The following is an 18,994-nucleotide window of genomic DNA, read 5'->3' as shown; positions in this document are numbered from 1 at the left end:
GTCTCACTAATGGCTACAATATCATAATTCCACGTGCTGAGCTCATCCGCCTTCCCTACAATACCCTTACACTGAAATAGATGCAGCTCAGAACATCACGCTCACCATACTCGACCTCTTGATTCCTGACTTTGTATGCAAGCTTAACAACACCTTTATCCACAACCACTCCACTATCTGTTCTGGTGCTCTGGTTCCCATGAACCTGCAGCTCAAGTTTAACCCTACCCCGCCCCCCACCCCGGCAGCACTAGTTCCCCTTAAACCTTTCACCTTTCACCCTGAACCCATGACCTTGTAACTTAACCTCAGGGGAAGAAGTCTGATTGCATTTACCCTATCTATACCCCTCAGAATTTTGATTACCCGAGTGAAATCTCCCGACAATCTTCTAACAGATGGGCTGAAGGCCCTGTTTCTGCACTGTAGTTTCCTAGGATTCCAAAACTTCAAACTTCCCTGAACTGCTGTTACAAAACAACAGATTTCAAGACATACAATATACTTGATTCTTTGACAGACTTCTATAGATGTGTTGTGGACAGCATATTGACTGGGATGGAAACACCAATGCGCTTGAACAGAAAATCCTACACAGAGCAGTGGATACGGCCCAGTCCATCACGGGTAAAGCCCTCCCCACCACTGAGCACATCTACACGGTTGTTACCCCTCAACCATTTAGCAGCCCGTTAGTGAACCAAAGGGGATAATTCCCCTCACTCCATCACTGAAATGTTCCCATGCCCTTTGAACTCACTTTCAAGGGATCCTTGCCTCATGTTCTCAATATATTTTTTCTTCTTTTGTATTTGCAGTTTGTTGTCTTTTGCTCACTGTTTGCCGGTCTTTCATTGATTGGATTGTGTTTCTCTGATTTACTGTGATTGCCCGTAAGTAAACGCATTTTAAGGTTGTATATGGTGACATACATGTACTTTGATAGTAAATTTACTTTCAACTTGAACTTTGGACTTCAATTTGTGTTCAAAGGAAGGAATGGACAAAATTCGCGATGGCCACTGGATGGCAACATTGTCCACGTCTCCACCGCCAGAGGGCTTTAGGCCTTGCTGATGGAGCTGGTTCTGTGTGTGAAACCACATCTCCTCCTCCCCCTGCCCTGCCTTGCACCACCCTCCTCAGCGAGTTCCCTCCGGATTTATCCTCCTGCCAAACCTGGAGAGTGGCGGAGGGCAGGAGGAGAGTGCTGTACTCGTCAGCAAAACCAAGGAATTGATTGAAGTCTTCAGGAGGAGTTCAGAGTTCAAAGAAAACTTATTATCAGCCTACATAAATACTGAGATCATGGCTGATCATTCACTATCAATACCCAGTCCCTGCCTTGTCCCCATATCCCTTGATTCCCCTGATAACTTGTTATCAGCCTACATAAATACAGTGCAGAAGTCTTAGGCACATATATATATAGCTAGTTTGCCCCAGACTTTTGCACAGTACTGTAGTAATCTTATGCATTATTGCTGCCGTAAAAAAACCGAACTTCTTGACATGTGAGTGATGATTCTGATGTGGGTCTCTATTGTGAACTGAGAGTGGGAAGGGGACAGGGAAACGGAGAATCGTGGTTGGGGAGAGGGGAGGGAGCAGGAAACACTAGACAGACACCCTGTAATGATCAATAAATCAATTGTTTGGTATCAAATAACCTTGCCTGGTGTCCTCACCCACCTGTCCCACACCCCTCCCACGGCGCTCCACCCTCGCCATTCCCAACATCCTTTGCTCCCGCCAGATTTACAAACTTGCTCTCTGCTCCACGTTGACAAGTACAGTCAAGAAAGTGAGCCCTTGAAAGTGAATCCACAGGTTGTGGGAGCAGTTCAGTGATGGGGCAAGCGAAGCGCCTGATGGGTGAGGGGCAATAACTGTTCCTGAACCTGGTGGTGTGGGTCCTGAGGCTCCTGTACCTTCTTCCTGCTAGCAGCAATGAGGAGAGAGCGGGGCTTGGGTGCTGGGGGTCCCCGATGATGGATGCTAATTTCCTGTGATATCGATATCACATATCGATGGCTCATTAGTGGGGAGTGCTGACCTGGGATGGACTGGGCTGTATCCACGACTTCTTGTAGGCTTTTCTCTTCAACGGAATCAGGAGAACACACACCAGTCCCCAGTGAGAGCACAGCAGCTTCAGGCTCCAGTGTGTCAACATCTCAGCAGATCTAATCTGGGCTCAACGCGTCGATGTAAGCACAACAGAAACTGTGTTTCATTACGAGCTTGCTGAGATTTGGTGTATCAGCAAGCACTCTTGCCAATTTCTGCAGATGGACTGTATCTGTCAGTGAGGCAGAGAGAGAGAGAGCGTGTGCAGCGCTGGCTCATACAAGGGAAACAATTTTAAGGTGATTGGAGGAGAGTGTAGGCGGGATGTCGGAGGTAGGTTTCTTTACACAGAGAGTGGTGGGTGTGTGGAACGCCCTACCAGGGGAGGGACAGTGGACATTTAACAGACTCTTAGATACGCATATATGGATGATAGGAAAATGGAGGCTATGTGGGAGGGAAGGGTTAAATTGATCCACAAACAAGAGAAAATCCGAGCAACTCACACAAAATGCTGGAGGATCTCAGCAGGCCAGGCAGCATCTATGGAAAGAGCACAGTCGATGATTTGGGGCGAGACCCTTCGGCAGGACTGATCTTAGAGCAGGTTGAAAGGTGGGCGCAGCATCAGAGGCCGAACGAAGGGGCCGTACTGTGCCGTAATGATCCGCATTCCATGTACAATGGAGACCTGGACCGCATGCATCACCATCTGACATGGAGGCTCCAGTACACAGGATTAACGGGGGCTCCGTAGGCCGCTCACAATAGGCACGAGCATCCCCAACATCAAGCACGTCTTCAAGAGGTAGCGGCTCAAGAAGGTGACATTAAGGACCCCCATCACCCAGAGCTTGCCCTCTTCTCATTGCTACAATCAATGAGGGAGTACATTAGCCTCCTCCTGTACCTCAACGTCTTTCCCTCCACAGTCAGACCGGTCTGACCGGTCCATGAACCCATGGACACTATCACTATTTTGTCTTTTTCCATTTCCTATTTTTTCATATTTCTCAGCAGTTTTCTTATGTATTGCCCAAAAAAACAAATATCAGAACATATGTCACCTGATTCTGATCTGACCCATCTAGTCTGTGCCAAATTATGACTCTGCCTCATCCCCTCTACCCGCACCTGGACCATGGCCCTCCATGGGAAAGCACAGAAACAAACGTTTAATCGCCATCACAGAAACAAATGTTTAATCACCATCACAGAAACGAACCTTTATTGCCATCACAGAAACAAACCTTTATCGCCATCACAGAAACAAACCTTTATCGCCATCACAGAAACAAACCTTTATCACCATCACAGAAACAAACGTTTAATCACCATCACAGAAACAAACATTTATCGCCATCACAGAAACAAACCTTTATCGCCATCACAGAAACAAACGTTTAATCACCATCACAGAAACAAACATTTATCGCCATCACAGAAACAAACCTTTATCGCCATCACAGAAACAAACCTTTATCGCCATCACAGAAACAAACGTTTAATCACCATCACAGAAACAAACATTTATCGCCATCACAGAAACAAACCTTTATCGCCATCACAGAAACAAACCTTTAATCGCCATCACAGAAACAAACGTTTAATCGCCATCACAGAAACAAACGTTTAATTGCCATCACAGAAACAAACGTTTAATCGCCATCACAGAAACAAACGTTTAATTGCCATCACAGAAACAAACGTTTAATTGCCATCACAGAAACAAACCTTTATCGCCATCACAGAAACAAACCTTTATCGCCATCACAGAAACAAACGTTTATCGCCATCACAGAAACAAACGTTTAATCGCCATCACAGAAACTAACCTTTATCGCCATCACAGAAACAAAACTTTAATCACCATCACAGAAACAAACCTTTATCGCCATCACAGAAACAAACGTTTAATCACCATCACAGAAACAAACGTTTAATCGCCATCACAGAAACAAACGTTTAATCACCATCACAGAAACAAAACTTTAATTGCCATCACAGAAACAAACCTTTATCGCCATCACAGAAACAAACCTTTATCGCCATCACAGAAACAAAACTTTAATTGCCATCACAGAAACAAACCTTTATCGCCATCACAGAAACAAACGTTTAATCGCCATCACAGAAACAAACGTTTAATCGCCATCACAGAAACAAACGTTTAATCACCATCACAGAAACAAAACTTTAATTGCCATCACAGAAACGAACCTTTATCGCCATCACAGAAACAAACGTTTAATTGCCATCACAGAAACAAACATTTATCGCTATCACCAAGCCATGAGACCATAAGATGAAGGAGCAGAATTAGGCCATATTCACCATCTCAACCCCACTCTTCTGTCCTCTCCCCAAAATCTCTGACTAATCAAGAACCTATCAACCTCTGCTTTAAATGTACTTGGCCTCCAAGCCGCCGGTGGCAATGAATTCCACAGATTCACCTCCCTCTGGCTAAAGACATTCCTCTTAATCGCTGTTCTAAATGGACATCTTTCTATACTGAGGCTATGTCCTCTGGTCCGAGACTCCCCCACTACAGGAAACATCCTCTCCACATCCACTCTGTCTGTGTCCTCTGGTCCGAGACTCCACCACTACAGGAAACATCCTCTCCACATCCACTCTGTCTGTGTCCTCTGGTCCGAGACTCCCCCACTATAGGAAACATCCTCTCCACATCCACTCTGTCTGTGTCTTCTGGTCCTAGACTCCCCCACTATAGGAAACGTCCTCTCCATATCCACTCTATCTGTGTCCTCTGGTCCTAGACTCCCCCACTATAGGAAACATCCTCTCCACACCCTCTCTATCTGTGTCCTCTGGTCCGAGACTCCCCCACTATAGGAAACATCCTCTCCACATCCACTCTATCTGTGTCCTCTGGTCCTAGACTCCCCCACTATAGGAAACATCCTCTCCGCATCCACTCTATCTCTGTCCTCTGGTCCTAGACTCTCCCACCATGGGAAACATCCTCTCCACATCCACTCTATCTGTGTCCTCTGGTCCGAGACTCCCCCACTATAGGAAACATCCTCACCACATCCACTCTATCTATGTCCTCTGGTCCTAGACTCCCCCACTATAGGAAACATCCTCTCCACATCCAATCTATCTGTGTCCTCTGGTCCTAGACTCCCCCACTATAGGAAACATCCTCTCCACATCCACTCTATCTGTGTCCTCTGGTCTGAGACTCCCCCACTACAGGAAACATCCTCTCCACATCCACTATATCTGTGTCCTCTGGTTCTAGACTCCCCCACTATAGGAAACATCATCTCCACACCCACTCTATCTGTGTCCTCTGGTCCGAGACTCCCCCACTATAGGAAACAGCCACTCCACATCCACTCTATCTGTGTCCTCTGGTCTGAGACTCCCCCACTATAGGAAACGTCCTCTCCACATCCACTCTATCTGTGCCCTCTGGTCCTAGACTCCCCCACTATAGGAAACGTCCTCTCCACATCCACTCTATCTGTGTCCTCTGGTCCTAGACTCCCCTACTATAGGAAACATCCTCTCCACATCCACTCTATCTGTGTCCTCTGGTCCTAGACTCCCCCACTATAGGAAACATCCTCTCCACATCCACTCTATCTGTGTCCTCTGGTCCTAGACTCCCCGACTACAGGAAACATGCTCTCCACATCCACTCTATCTGTGTCCTCTGGTCCTAGACTCCCCCAGTATAGGAAACGTCCTTTCCACATCCACTCTATCTGTGTCCTCTGGTCCTATACTCCCCCACTATAGGAAACATGCTCTCCACATCCACTCTGTCTGTGTCCTCTGGTCCTATACTCCCACTATAGGAAACATCCTCTCCACATCCACTCTATCTGTGTCCTCTGGTCCGAGACTCCCCCACTATAGGAAACATCCTCTCCACATCCACTCTATCTGTGTCCTCTGGTCCGAGACTCCCCCACTGTAGGAAACATCCTCTCCACGTCCACTCTATCTGTGTCCTCTGGTCCTATACTCCCCCACTATAGGAAACATGCTCTCCACATCCACTCTGTCTGTGTCCTCTGGTCCGAGACTCCCCCACTACAGGAAACGTCCTCTCCACATCTACTCTTTCAGGGCCTTTCAATATTCACACAGCAAGCAAGGCAGCATCTATAGGAAGAAGCACTGTCAACGTTTCAGGCCGAGACCCTTCGACTGTGCTTCTCCTTATAGATGCTGCCTGGCCTGCTGCGTTCCACCAGCATTTTGTGTGTGTTGTTTGAATTTCCAGCATCTGCAGATTTCCTCCTGTTTGCCTTTCAATATTCGTTAGGTTTCAATGTGATTCCCCCCCACCCACATTCTTCTGAGCTCCAACAAGCACAGGCCCAGAGCCATCGAGCACTCCTCGTATGTTAACCCTTTCATTCCCGGGGTAATTCTCGTGAGCCTCCTCTGGACCCTCTCCAATGCCAGCACATCCTTTCTCAGATACAGGGCCTGAAACAGCTCACAATACTCCAGACGCGGTCTGTGTCACGGCACAGGAGACAGTAACAAACTGCCAGGCAGATCCTTTGCCTCAGGCCCAAGGCACCGAGCGTCCCAGGATGGATACCAACCCGCCACTCACCCGCAGTCCACACTGGTCTCCCGATCCTGGAGCCTGGGCAGAGGCCTCGCCGGCAGTGGTGGGGGTCGCCCCCTGCTCTCTGTGTCCTGGCGCGGAGGGAGCACAGGTGGATCTTTCCTCAGGCCATCCCCCACCAGCGGGGGTCGTATTCGAGGACGGGGGACAGGCTGTATTTTCTTGGGAGGGCACCCCAGTCCCTGCCTGGGCGGGATGGGGGGGAGGGAGGCCTTCTCAGCCGGTGGATGGGCCTGGTAGGGGTAGACGCTCCTCTTTCTCGGGATGGGCTTCTCCTTGACGTCATCCAACGTCGCCTCAGCGGCTAGGGGATTCCGTGATGGCGGCCCCTTCCTTAAGGCGGAGAGGATGCGCTTGCGATGCCCGGGCAAGCAGACGCCGAGGCGGGAGAGGTCCTCCCCGCTGAGCTCCCAGCAGTCGGCGAGGTGGTGGTAGGCGTGCTGGGCGAACATGTCCGCATACTGATCGAGGTGCAGGGCCCTCAGCCAGTCCTGGACACTCAAAGCCCCCTCCTCCAATGTCATGGCGCCTGGCGCGTGCACGGACACACACACACACACACCCTCGCTCGCCAACTCAGTCCATGGTCCTGCCGTCACACAGACCTGCGGGGAAACAACAACAAAATTGGTGGTCAGGAGTTAAATTCAGGTTAAATTTATTATCAAAGTACGCACTCTCAGCGGCCACTTTATTAGGTACACCTGCTCATTAATGCTAACTTGTGTTGGCGTGTGGCCAAGAGGTTAAAGCATTCGTCTAGTGATCTGAAGGTCACTAGTTCGAGCCTTGGCTGAGGCTGCGTGTGTGTCCTTGAGCAAGGCGCTTAACCACACATTGCTCTGCGATGACACCGGTGCCAAGCTGTATGGGTCCTAATGCCCTTCCCTTGGACAACATCGGTGGCGTGGAGAGAGGAGACTTGCAGCCGGTCTTCCATAAAAAAACCCTGCCCAGGCTTGCGGTCTGGAAACTTTCCAAGGCGCAAATCCATGGTCTATCGAGACTAATGGAGGCCTACACTACATTGCAAATATCTAATCAGCCAATCATGTGGCAGCAACTCAATGCATAAAAGCATGTAGACACGGTCAAGAGGTTCAGTTTGACACTTGTATAAAATTCAGAGGATGATGGGAACTCAACTAGGAGATGAGTATAAAAGGAGAGAAGTTACACTTAAATGTATTACAAAAGCAAACACGAGGAAATCTGCAGATGCTGGAAATTCAAACAACACACAAAATGCTGGTGGAACACAGCAGGCCAGGCAGCATCTATAGGGAGAAGCACTGTCGACATTTAGGGCCGAGACCCTTTGTCAGGACGAAGGGTCTCGGCCCGAAACGTCGACAGTGCTTCTCCTTATAGATGCTGCCTGGCCTGCTGTTTTCCACCAGCATTTTGTGTGTGTTGCTTAAACATATTACGCTAGGTTGAATAAGTACTTGTTCAAAATTAATATGCATGTTACAGGAATGCACTTTCCAAGAAACGGTGCAGCACATATTGCTTGAATTCAGTCCCGATGAGGTGCGCAGGGAACAACCTGATCGATAAACGGAGATCTTTGGGACAGACACAGTTTAACATGGCAGTCTCTCACTTCCATTGAAGTGTATATCAGCACACATTGGGCTTTCTGAAAAGCATCAGACTTTTTGATATCATCTGAGTTCTTGGGGGAATTTCTTGGGTACTTATTTACTTTCTGTCTCTTTGCTCCACACTCCACTTCGGGTTAGTGGCAGAAATGCACCTTATGTTGGACTGACAATCGCCACTAAACCTTATAAGAAGATCGTTGTTCAGATCAAACATCAGAATGGGGAAGAAATGGGACCTAACTGACTAGTTCGTGCCAGATGGGGTGGTCTGAGTATCTCAGAAACCGCTGATCTCCTAGGATTTTCACAAGTCTCTTGAGTTTACAGAGAATGGTGCAAAAAACGTTTGAAAATCCAGTGAGCGGCAGTTCTCTAGGTGAAAACAGCTTGTTAATGAGACAACACACACAAAATGCTGGTGGGACGCAGCAGGCCAGGCAGCATCCATAGGGAGAAGCTCTGTCGATGTTTCGGGCCGAGACCCTTCGTCAGGACAGTTCAGTTGGTAATGAGAGAGATCAGAGGAGAAAGGCCAGGCCGGTTCAAGGTGACAATAGCTCAAGTAACCAGTCGCTACGATAGTGGTGAACAGAACAGCTTCTCTGGATGCTCAACATGTCGAACCCTAACGTGGACGGGCTAAAGCAACTGAACAATGACAAGCTACACACAAAGACTGACAAATGTGCAAAAAAAAAGACAAACTGGAGGGATCAGCCCCTCCATTGTCAAACAAATCAAACAAAACAAGACAGGAGAAGAAAATAGTGAAGTAGTGTTCATTAGTTCATTGTCCATTCAGAAATCTGACGGCAGAGGGGCAGAAGCTGTTCTTGAATCATTGAGTGTGTGGCTTCAGGCTTCTGTACCTCCTCCCTGATGGTAGCAGTGAGAAAAGGACATGTCCTGGGTGGTGAGGGTCCTTAGTGATGGACGACACCTTTTTGAGGCATTGCCTTTTGAAGGTGTCCTCGATGGAGCCGGCTGAGTTTACAACTTTCTGCAGCTTTTTCCGATCCTGTGCAGTGCCCCCTCCAGACCAGATGGTGATGCAACCAGTTCAAATGCTCCCACGGTACATCAGCAGAAATCTGTGAGTGTCTTTGGTGATATACCAAATCTCCTGTGTGCTTATCTACAGCATAGCTGTTTCCTTTGACAGCTGAGCTGGGCCTCTGGAGGAAGTCTTCAGCCTGCCGGTATCTCTGACCCATCTCCACGAGCTACAGTATCACTTCACCCACAGACTATTTATACCAGAGCAGATGGAGGTGTCAGAGAAAACGTCGTTCAGTGCCCAGACTCGCTTGACAGCCGCGCGATTAGGCAGCCGTGGCGTTCCCTTTCAATTCACACTTCCTCCGCCAACTCCGCCCGCTGCCTCAGTGAAGCAGCCAACAGAATCTCATCCGCCCCGGGAATTCTCTCCTCTCCAGGCTCGAGGACAGCTTCCGCTCCACTCTTACACGACTACTGAACTCCAGGGTTCATCACCTTGCTGTGCCGTCTGGTGTTTAGCTCCTGGTACTTAAACAGAGCTACAGCAAAGAACAGGCCCTGCCAGTCCACCCAACAATCCACCTCTTTACCCCTAACCTAATCACCAGACAATTTACAATGACCAGTTAACCTGCTGACAAGTCTGCCTTTGGACTGTGGGAGGAAACCAGAGCACTCGGAGGAAACCCACGCGTACATGAAAAGAACGGACTAACTTTCTGAGAGAGGATAGCGGAATTAAACTCCGAAATCCAACACACTGGACTGTAACTGCATCACCGCCGCGCACCCCCCCCCCCCCCCGTCACCCTGTCGTGGTGGAGAGGCTTGTGAGTTCCCGAGATCCCGAGAGTGATGCTGCCTGGATTTTGGCCCCTGGTAAGGTCACCCATGGCGGTAAGGTCAAAGGGGGAGGGGGTTCCAGCCAAGACCTCCAACAGTGGAGCTGGCAGATGGTGATGGCACGTCACAATGGCTGTGAGGGCAGAGGAAAGCCACAACAGTGAAGGGTCCCCAGTCATCTTGCACTCCATGCCACTGGACCCCGACCACGTGGGGGCTGCCCGTGCATCAGCCTCCCCACGTTAGACAAAGTCAGATGAATTCTGCGTTAAGGAAACCCACCCTAACATCCCAGATATAAGGTGCCCAGACACCTGAGGGATCACAATTTATCAGAACAGGGGTTCCCAACCCTTCTTATGCCACGGAGCTCAGGCTGGGCACACCCGCTTTCAGAGAACGTCACACTCGCAGTAATACTGGTACAATAGTGACTTCACAAATCAAAGTATTGAGTACAGGAGCTGGGGTGGTATCACGCATCTGTTGGTGAGGCCTGACTGGAATACTGTGTGCAGTTCTGGTCACCTCCCTGCGGGAAAGATTGAAAATTTACAAAACGTTGCCAGGACTTGAGGACCGGGAAGGGTTGAATAGGTTCAGATTGTATTCCCTGGAGTGAAGGAGAATGAGGGGAGATTTGATAGAGGGATACAGAATCATGAGGGGTATAGAGAGGGTAAAAACACAAGCAGTCTTTTTTCCACTGAGGCTGGGTGAGACCAGAACAAGGTCATGGGTTAAGGGTGAAAGGTGAAATGTTTCAGGGGAACATGAGAGGATATAACTTCACTCAGAGGGTGGTGAGAACGTGGATTGAGCTGCCACTGGAAGTGTTGGACGCAGGTTCGATTTCAACATTTAAGAGAATTTTGGATAGGTACACGGATGGGAGGGGTATGGAGGGCTATGGACCGGTGCAGCTCAATGGGACTAGGCAGAATAACAATTTAGCATGGGCTAGATGGGCTGAATGGCCTGTTTCTCTGCTGTAGTGTTCTAAGACTCTATGAGCTCCATAAAACCAAGAGATATTACCAGTCCAAAATCGAGTCCCAGACCAACCATCAGTTGTGACTTGTGTTACCTGCTGTAATGGGCAACAGAACAAACTCGGATGCATTGCCAACAACAGCACACCCCTTCCTGATGAGCTTAATGCTTTGAGCCTATGGGAAACGGGTATGTCCCCCACCGAACGGGTCTCCCATCTGTGAGATTTTCCAGGAATGTTGCAGGCAAAGGACCCAGTGCATTGCTGACCGATCCCACAATCCGCAGTGCCAGAGTGCTCAGTGCTGCCCTCCAGTGTTCACTCAGCAGAAGACAAGATGTATTGTACTCGAATGCAGACTGCTGCAACATTCATGGACAGGGGGACTTGGACTGTTCTTTATGGTGTGACTGTATTTTACTGCTGCCTTAGGAGACCACAGTCACCATGATCAGTCTTCCGCAGAGTGAACACGCCAAGCACCTGACCTGGATGGTGTCCCTGGCCATGACCTTACATCTTGTGCAGATCGGCTCATGGGCGTATTCACCGACAATTTTTAACCTCTCCCTGCTTCAGCCTATAGCTCCCTCCTGCTTTATGAAGACCACTATCATCTTAGTGCCCAAGGAAAACAAGATAACGCGCCTTAACAACTACAGACCTGTGTCTCTGACATCTACCATCACGACGTGCTTCGAGAGGCTGGTCATTGCACGCATTAACTACAGCCTTCCAGTCATCTTTGACCCACTGCAATTCCCCTCCTGCTGAAACAGATAGATATCACCTCCCTGAACACCTTCACTCCAGCCTCCCACACAACCTTGACCCACTGCAATTTCCCTACCGTGGACACCATCTCCCTGAACACCTTCACTCCAGCCTCCCACTTCCCCTACTGCTGAAACAGAAAGATATCACCTCCCTGAACACCCTCACTCCAGCCTCCCACTTCCCCTACTGCTGAAACAGAAAGATATCACCTCCCTGAACACCCTCACTCCAGCCTCCCACACAACCTTGACCCACTGCAATTTCCCTCCTGCTGAAACAGGTCTGCAGTGGACATCTCCATGGCCTTACACTCATCTGGACAGTAAAGACAAAAACATCAGACTATCGTTTATTAACTACATCTCCACCTTTGATACTATAATTTCAAGCAAACTCATCACTAAACTCTGGACCCTGGGAATTAATGCCTCCCTCTTCAATTGAATCCTTGATTTCCTGACCAACAGACCACAATCAGTAAAGATAGGCAGCAGCCTTGGCCACAGTTATTCAAAGTTCAAAATAAATTTATCATCAAAGAACATATACGTCAGCATAGTCAAACCCTGAGATTCATTTTGTTGTGAGCATAAATTCAAAGAACCACAACAGAATCAATGAAAGACCACACTGAACAGGATGGACAACCAGTGTGTGAAAGCCAACAAACTGCAAATGCAAAAGAAAGACAAAATAATAATAATATTAAATAAATAAGCAATGAATATTAAAAAAACATGAGATGAAGAGTCTGAAATTCAGTCCGTGGCCTAATTCACAAGGTTGTGTCCTCAGCACCCCACGCTATTCCCTGGACACTCATGACAATGGGGCCAGAATCTGCTCTCACTCCCTCTGCCAGTTTTCAGATGATACCACTGTGATACCAAACAATAATGAGTCAGATTAGAGGAAGGAGATGGAGAACCCAGTGATGTGTTGTCAAGACAACAACCTTTTCCCCAATATCAGCAAAAGAGCTAGTCATTGACTTCAGGAAGTGGGAGGGGACCACCATGGATGTTTCTGTCTACATCAGCCGTGCAGAGTTTGACAGCCTCAAGCTTCTCGGAGTGAACATCACCAGCCGTCTCTCCTGGTCCAACCACGTTGATGCCACAGCCAAGAAAGCTCGCCAATGCCACTACCTCCTCACTCAAGAGGCTAAAGAAATTCAGCATGTCCCCATTGACCATCACCACTCTTTAGCAATGCTCTACAGAAAGCATCCCATCCCAGTTCCGTCACAGAATGGTTCCCCACATCCTGAGTTTCTCTCACTCTCCTGAGGTTGTGTTGGTGCATAGCCTAGTGGATAAGGCATCGGTCTAGTGATCTGAAGGTCGCTGGTTCGAGCCTCAGCTGAGTTAGCGTGTTTGTGTCCTTGAGCAAGGCACTTAACCACACATTGCTCTGCGTCGTACCCGGTGCCAAGCTGCATGGGTCCTAGTGCCCTTCCCTTGGACAACATCGGTGGCATGGAGAGGGGAAGGCTTGCAGCTTGGGCAACTGCCGGTCTCCCATACAACCCTGCCCAGGCCTGCGCCCTGGAAATCCATGGTCTCACGAGACTAACGGATGCCTGAGGTGTTAAGATGAGGCCTCACTCAAGATAAATAATCACTAGGCTCAAATCGTTAAAATGTTCTACTCTCGTTATTGGTGTCATCTTACTGTGCACAAGACTAAGCACCTCTTGCTCTGCATTACAGTAAAAACAAGTTCAAGTTTATTGCCACGAACAAGGGACAGCCTGCAGATGCTGGAAATCCAGGCAACACACACAGAATGCTGAAAGAACAGCAGGCCAGGCAGCATCTATGGAGGAGAGCACAGTTGTCATTCCCGGCCGAGGCCTTTCTGCAGGACTGGAGAAAAAAGGATGAGGGGTCAAAGTGAGAAGACGGGGGCAGGGGAGAAAGAATCACAAAGTGAAACCGGGAGGAGTGGGGAACATGTGAAGTAAAGAGCTGGGAAGTTGATTGGTGAAAAAGAGAACAGATGGTAGGAGGGATAGGAGAGGACAGAAGTCCATGGAGAAAGAAAAAAGGGGAGAAGCACCACAGGGAGATGATGGGCAGCTAAGGAAGTAAGGTGAGAGAGGGAAACAGGAATGGGGAATGGTGAAAGGGGGGAACGGGAATGAGGAATGTTGTGAGAGGAGAACAGGAATGGAGAATGTTGAGAGAGGGGAATGGGAATGGTGAAAGGGGGGAACGGGAATGAGGAATGTTGAGAGAGGGAAATAGGAATGAGGAATGTTGTGAGAGGAGAACGGAAATGGAGAATGTTGAGAGAGGGGAATGGGAATGGTGAAAGGGGGGAACAGGAATGAGGAATGGTGAGAGAGGGGAACGGGAATGGGGAATGTTGAGAGAGGGAAACGGGAATGGTGAAAGGGGGAACGGGAATGAGGAATGTTGAGAGAGGGGAATGGGGAATGGTGAGAGAGGGGAATGGGGAATGGTGAAAGTGGGGAACGGGAATGGGGAATGGTGAAAGTGGGGAAAGGGAATGGGGAATGGTGAAAGTGGGAACAGGAATGGGGAATGGTGAAAGGGGGAACGGGAATGGGGAATGGTGAAAGTGGGGAACGGGAATGGGGAATGGTGAAAGGGGGGAACGGGAATGGGGAATGGTGAAAGGGGGAACGGGAATGGGGAATGGTGAAAGTGGGGAACGGGAATGGGGAATGGTGAAAGGGGGAACGGGAATGGGGAATGGTGAAAGGGGGAACGGGAATGGGGAATGGTGAAAGGGGGAACGGGAATGGGGAATGGTGAAAGGGGGAACGGGAATGGGGAATGATGAAAGGGGGAACGGGAATGGGGAATGGTGAAAGGGGGAACGGGAATGGGGAATGGTGAAAGGGGGAACGGGAATGAGGAATGTTGAGAGAGGGGAATGGTGAAAGGGGGAACGGGAATGAGGAATGTTGAGAGAGGGGAATGGTGAAAGGGGGAACAGGAATGGGGAATGGCGAAAGGGGGAACGGGAATGGGGAATGGTGAAAGTGGGGAACGGGAATGGGGAATGGTGAAAGGGGGAACGGGAATGAGGAATGTTGAGAGAGGGGAATGGTGAAAGGGGGAACGGGAATGGGGAATGGTGAAAGGGGGAACGGGAATGAGGAATGTTGAGAGAGGGGAATGGTGAAAGGGGGAATGGGAATGAGGAATGTTGAGAGAGGGGAATGGTGAAAGGGGGAACGGGAATGGGGAATGGTGAGAGAGGGGAATGGTGAAAGGGGGAACGGGAATGGGGAATGGTGAAAGGGGGGCATGACCAGAAGTTTGAAAAATCAATGTTCATGTCATCATGGTTACCCAGACAGTAGAGGAGGCCGTGCACTGACATGTTGAAATGGGAATGGGAAATGGAATTAAAACAGGTGCCACTGGGAGATCCCGCTTTTTCTGGCAGGCAGGTGCTCGGCAAAGCGGTCTCCAAATCTACATCAGGTCTTACCGTTACAAAGGAGGCCACCAGGTGACCCCAACAGACACGCAGGTGAACATCACAGGTGAAGTCTCACCTCACCTGGAGGGACTGTTTGGGGCCCTGAACAGTAGTGAGGGAGGAGGTGTAGAGGCAGGTGTCGCACTTGTTCCGCTAGCAAGGATAAGTGTCAGGATGGAGATCAGTGGGGAGGGACAAATGGACAAGGGAGTCACGTAGGGAGCGATCCCTGCAGAAAAGCAGAAAGTGGGGGAGAGGGAAAGATGTGCTTGGTGGTGGGATCCAGTTGTAGGTGGCTGAAGTTATGGAAAATTATGTGCTGGAGGCTGAAGCTGTGGGGCACTAGCTGAGGACAAGAGGAACCCTATCCCTGGTGAGGTGGCAGAAGGATGGGTTGAGGCCAGACATGCATGAAATGGAAGAGATGTGGATAGGGTCGATGGTGGAGGAAGGAAAGCCTTTTTCTTTGAAGGAAGAGGGCAGCTCCTTTGACCTAGAATGAAAAGCCTCATCCTGAGAGCAGATGTTGTGGAGATGGAGGAACTGAGACAAGGGGATGGCATTTTCCCAAGTAACAGGATGGGATAAGGCATAGTCCAGGTGGCTGTGAGAGTCCATGGGTTTATACAGTAATAGGCATTGGCGGATAAGCTGCCTCTGGAGATAGAGACAGTGAGGTCGAGAAAGGGAAGGTAGGTGGATTCCAGGGCAGGGTGGAAGTCGGAGGCAACGTTGATGAAGTAGGTGGGCTCCTCGAGGGTGCAGGAAGCAGCACCAATGCAGTCGTCAAAGCAACATAGGAAAGGCGGGGCACGGACACCAGTGTAGGCCGGGAACACGGACTGTTCCACCTGGCTGACAAACAGGCAGGCATAGCTGGGACCCGTGCAAGTGCCCATGGCTGCACCTTCTGTTTGAAGGATCTGGAAAGATCCAAAGGAGAAATTATTCAGAGTGAGGACAAGTTCCGCTAGTCAGAGGAGAGTGGTGGTGGAGGGGAACTGGTTCAGTCTGGTGTCCAGAAAGAAATGGAGGGCTTCAGCCTTCCTGCGGGTGGGGGGTGGAGGTGTATAGGGACGGGACATCCATAGCGAAAATAAGATGATGGGGGCCAGGGAACTTGAAATCATTGAGAAGATCCAGAGAGTGTGAAGTGTCACGGATGTAGGTGGGAAGGGACTGAACCGGGGGGATAAAACAGAGCCGGGATATACAGATACGAGTTCAGAGGGGCAGGAACAAACTGAAACAATGGGTCTGACTGGATAAGTGGGTTTGTGGATCTTGGGTAGGAAGTAGATATGCGAGGTGTGGGGTGTGGGAACTGTGAGGTTGGTGGCAGTGGGTGGGAGATCCCCACGAGTCAATGAGGTCCGTGATGGTGTGGGAGACATTGGCCTGGTGCTCCTTAGTGGGGTCCTGTTCAACGGGCAAGTAAAAGGAGGTGTCAGCCAGTTGTCGTTGGGCCTCAGCAAGGCAGAGGTCAGTCAGCCACACACTACAGCACCCCCACCTTACCTGCGGGTTTTAGTGCGGAGAGCAGTGTGCCCGGAAGGAGTGAGGTTGGAATTGGAAAGAGGAGTGTTGAAGTCAAGACGGTCAATGTCCTGTCAGCTGTTGGCAATGAAGAGGTCCAGAGCAGGCAGAAGGTCAAGACAAGGTGTCCAGGAAGAGGAGGAGGGTTGAAAACAGGAGAAGGGGTCATCGGTGTGGGGTGGAGAGTCCTTGCCAAAGAGCTAGATTCAGAGAATGAGGCAGCTGAAAAAGACCTCGGCAACACGGTGGGCGTGGAACTCACCGAGGTTTGTGGGCACAGGAGTACGAAAGTGAGGCTCTTACTGAGAACATTCAACTGTACAAATGAAACAACGTTCCTCCGGACCAAAGTGCACAGCACAACACACACACAACACGTAAAGTAATATCACCACAAGCAAATTAACAAATAGTAAAATATATTCCAAAAGGTTCTTCTGGAATCAGCACTCGGCATGGGAGCTTCAAGATGGTGACAGTCATTGCAAACATGCAACCTGCCTGAACCAGCTCCGTGAACTGATGTGACACATTTCACAGTTCCAATTTTGTCATTTTGTTGTGTTGCAGTTCCAATTTTGTCAGTTTGCACTTCCCCAATGACAAAAAAAACGAACACAGAAAACAGGACTAAATAAGGTTAAAAGTATGTTCTGCACAGCTGAGGTAAGATTTCTGTGAATTCTATCATGTTCTTCTCTGCTCTTCACAGGGACCCCTGTGCTCGGAGAACATGTAAACCACAGATGCCCCATCAGATATGAAGATATCTGCAGAACATCAGACCACAGCCGCACACTTGTGCTCAACCCATCCCTCATCTGCTCTTGGACCTGTCTGACCAAGTCCCTTGTGTCAATAAGTGGGACACCAGGCATCAAGGTCAACGTTACCTACGTGAAGTCGGAGTTTGCTGTGGTGTGTTGGTCAGGGCGCGACACGTCACAATAAACAACATTCACTATGATAGCCCAGCAATCAGCGCAACGCGATTACGCATTCCGGAGTTCGGAATTGAACTCCGATGTCGTTCTGCGCTCAATACCGATTTATGAAGGTCAATTGCCAAAGCTCTCTTTGCGACCCTATCACTTTCAAGGAATTCTGGATCTGTATTCCCAGATCCCTCTGTTCCACCGCACTCCGCAGTGCCCTGCCGCTCTCTGTGTAACTCCTACACTGGTTTATCCTCCCACACTACAACACCTCACGCTTGTCTGCATTAAACTCCATTTCAGCCCACTTTTCCATCATCATCGCCACAATTCGTAGTCTGTGGGTGCCCTTTAATAGCTTAGCTGTTAGCTCAACGCCAATACAGCGGGGAGCGTTCCAGAGCTCAGAGTTCAACTCTGTAAGCTCCTCCCTGTGGAATGCCTGGGTTTTCCCCAGAGCTCTGATTTCCTCCTACAGTCCAAAAACATACTGAAGCGTTCCGATTTATAACACTGAATTCACTCAAGAACACAGGAGTCCGGTAATGTGGGTCTGGCTTCACCCTTAAGCGATACACACACACGTATGACCTGGTAGTGTGAAGACATATGCATTAACTTTCTGTTACTAAAACCTGTAATTGCTTACATGAACAAGAATGCTTCATCAACCAATATATGTATATGATTACTCAACTATTAACTACACAAGTAGGTTAATTGGTCATTGTAAATTGTTGCATGGTTCAGTTAAGGCTAATTGATTTTGTCAGTGGTCGCTGGGGCAGTATGGCTGAAAGGGCCTGTTCTGCACTGTATCGCAAGATAAATAAATATAATACAAATACAATATTTATTCAAAAAATAAAGAATATTAAAAAATAATGTTATAGGTTGATGTAAAGATATGGACTAAAATGTGCATAAATACCAGCTTGTATTTACAATGTAAACACCAGAAACAGTTCTGGTTCTCTCTCCATAGGTGCTGCCTGACCTGCTGAGTTCCTCCAGCATTTCATGTGTGTTGCTCTGGATTTCTAGAATCTGCATCAGCTCCAGTTTTTCAAGCTTCCATTTAAGTTTTAAGCATCCACAGTCTTTTGCTTTTCAAACTAAACGCAGCCGAATTTGTTTTATTGTCACATTACTG

At 48.9% G+C, this 18,994-nt stretch overlaps 1 protein-coding gene across 5 annotated transcripts in view; it reads right to left on the bottom strand.

Moving 5' to 3' along the window:
* The window catches only part of LOC132391014 (arf-GAP with Rho-GAP domain, ANK repeat and PH domain-containing protein 1-like), a 284,897-nt gene that overhangs the window by 184,648 nt on the left and 81,255 nt on the right, over positions 1-18,994 (bottom strand). For all 5 annotated transcript variants that reach the window (XM_059963618.1, XM_059963617.1, XM_059963620.1 and 2 more), the window contains one exon: positions 6,677-7,296. In XM_059963618.1, coding sequence (XP_059819601.1) covers positions 6,677-7,296 — 620 coding nt within the window. The remainder of the gene's footprint in view (positions 1-6,676; positions 7,297-18,994) is intronic.

Source organism: Hypanus sabinus, chromosome 3, assembly GCF_030144855.1.
Source record: "Hypanus sabinus isolate sHypSab1 chromosome 3, sHypSab1.hap1, whole genome shotgun sequence".
Lineage (NCBI taxonomy): Eukaryota > Metazoa > Chordata > Chondrichthyes > Myliobatiformes > Dasyatidae > Hypanus > Hypanus sabinus.
Note: the sequence above shows the minus strand (reverse complement) of the source record. Positions and strands in the feature narration are given on the sequence as shown.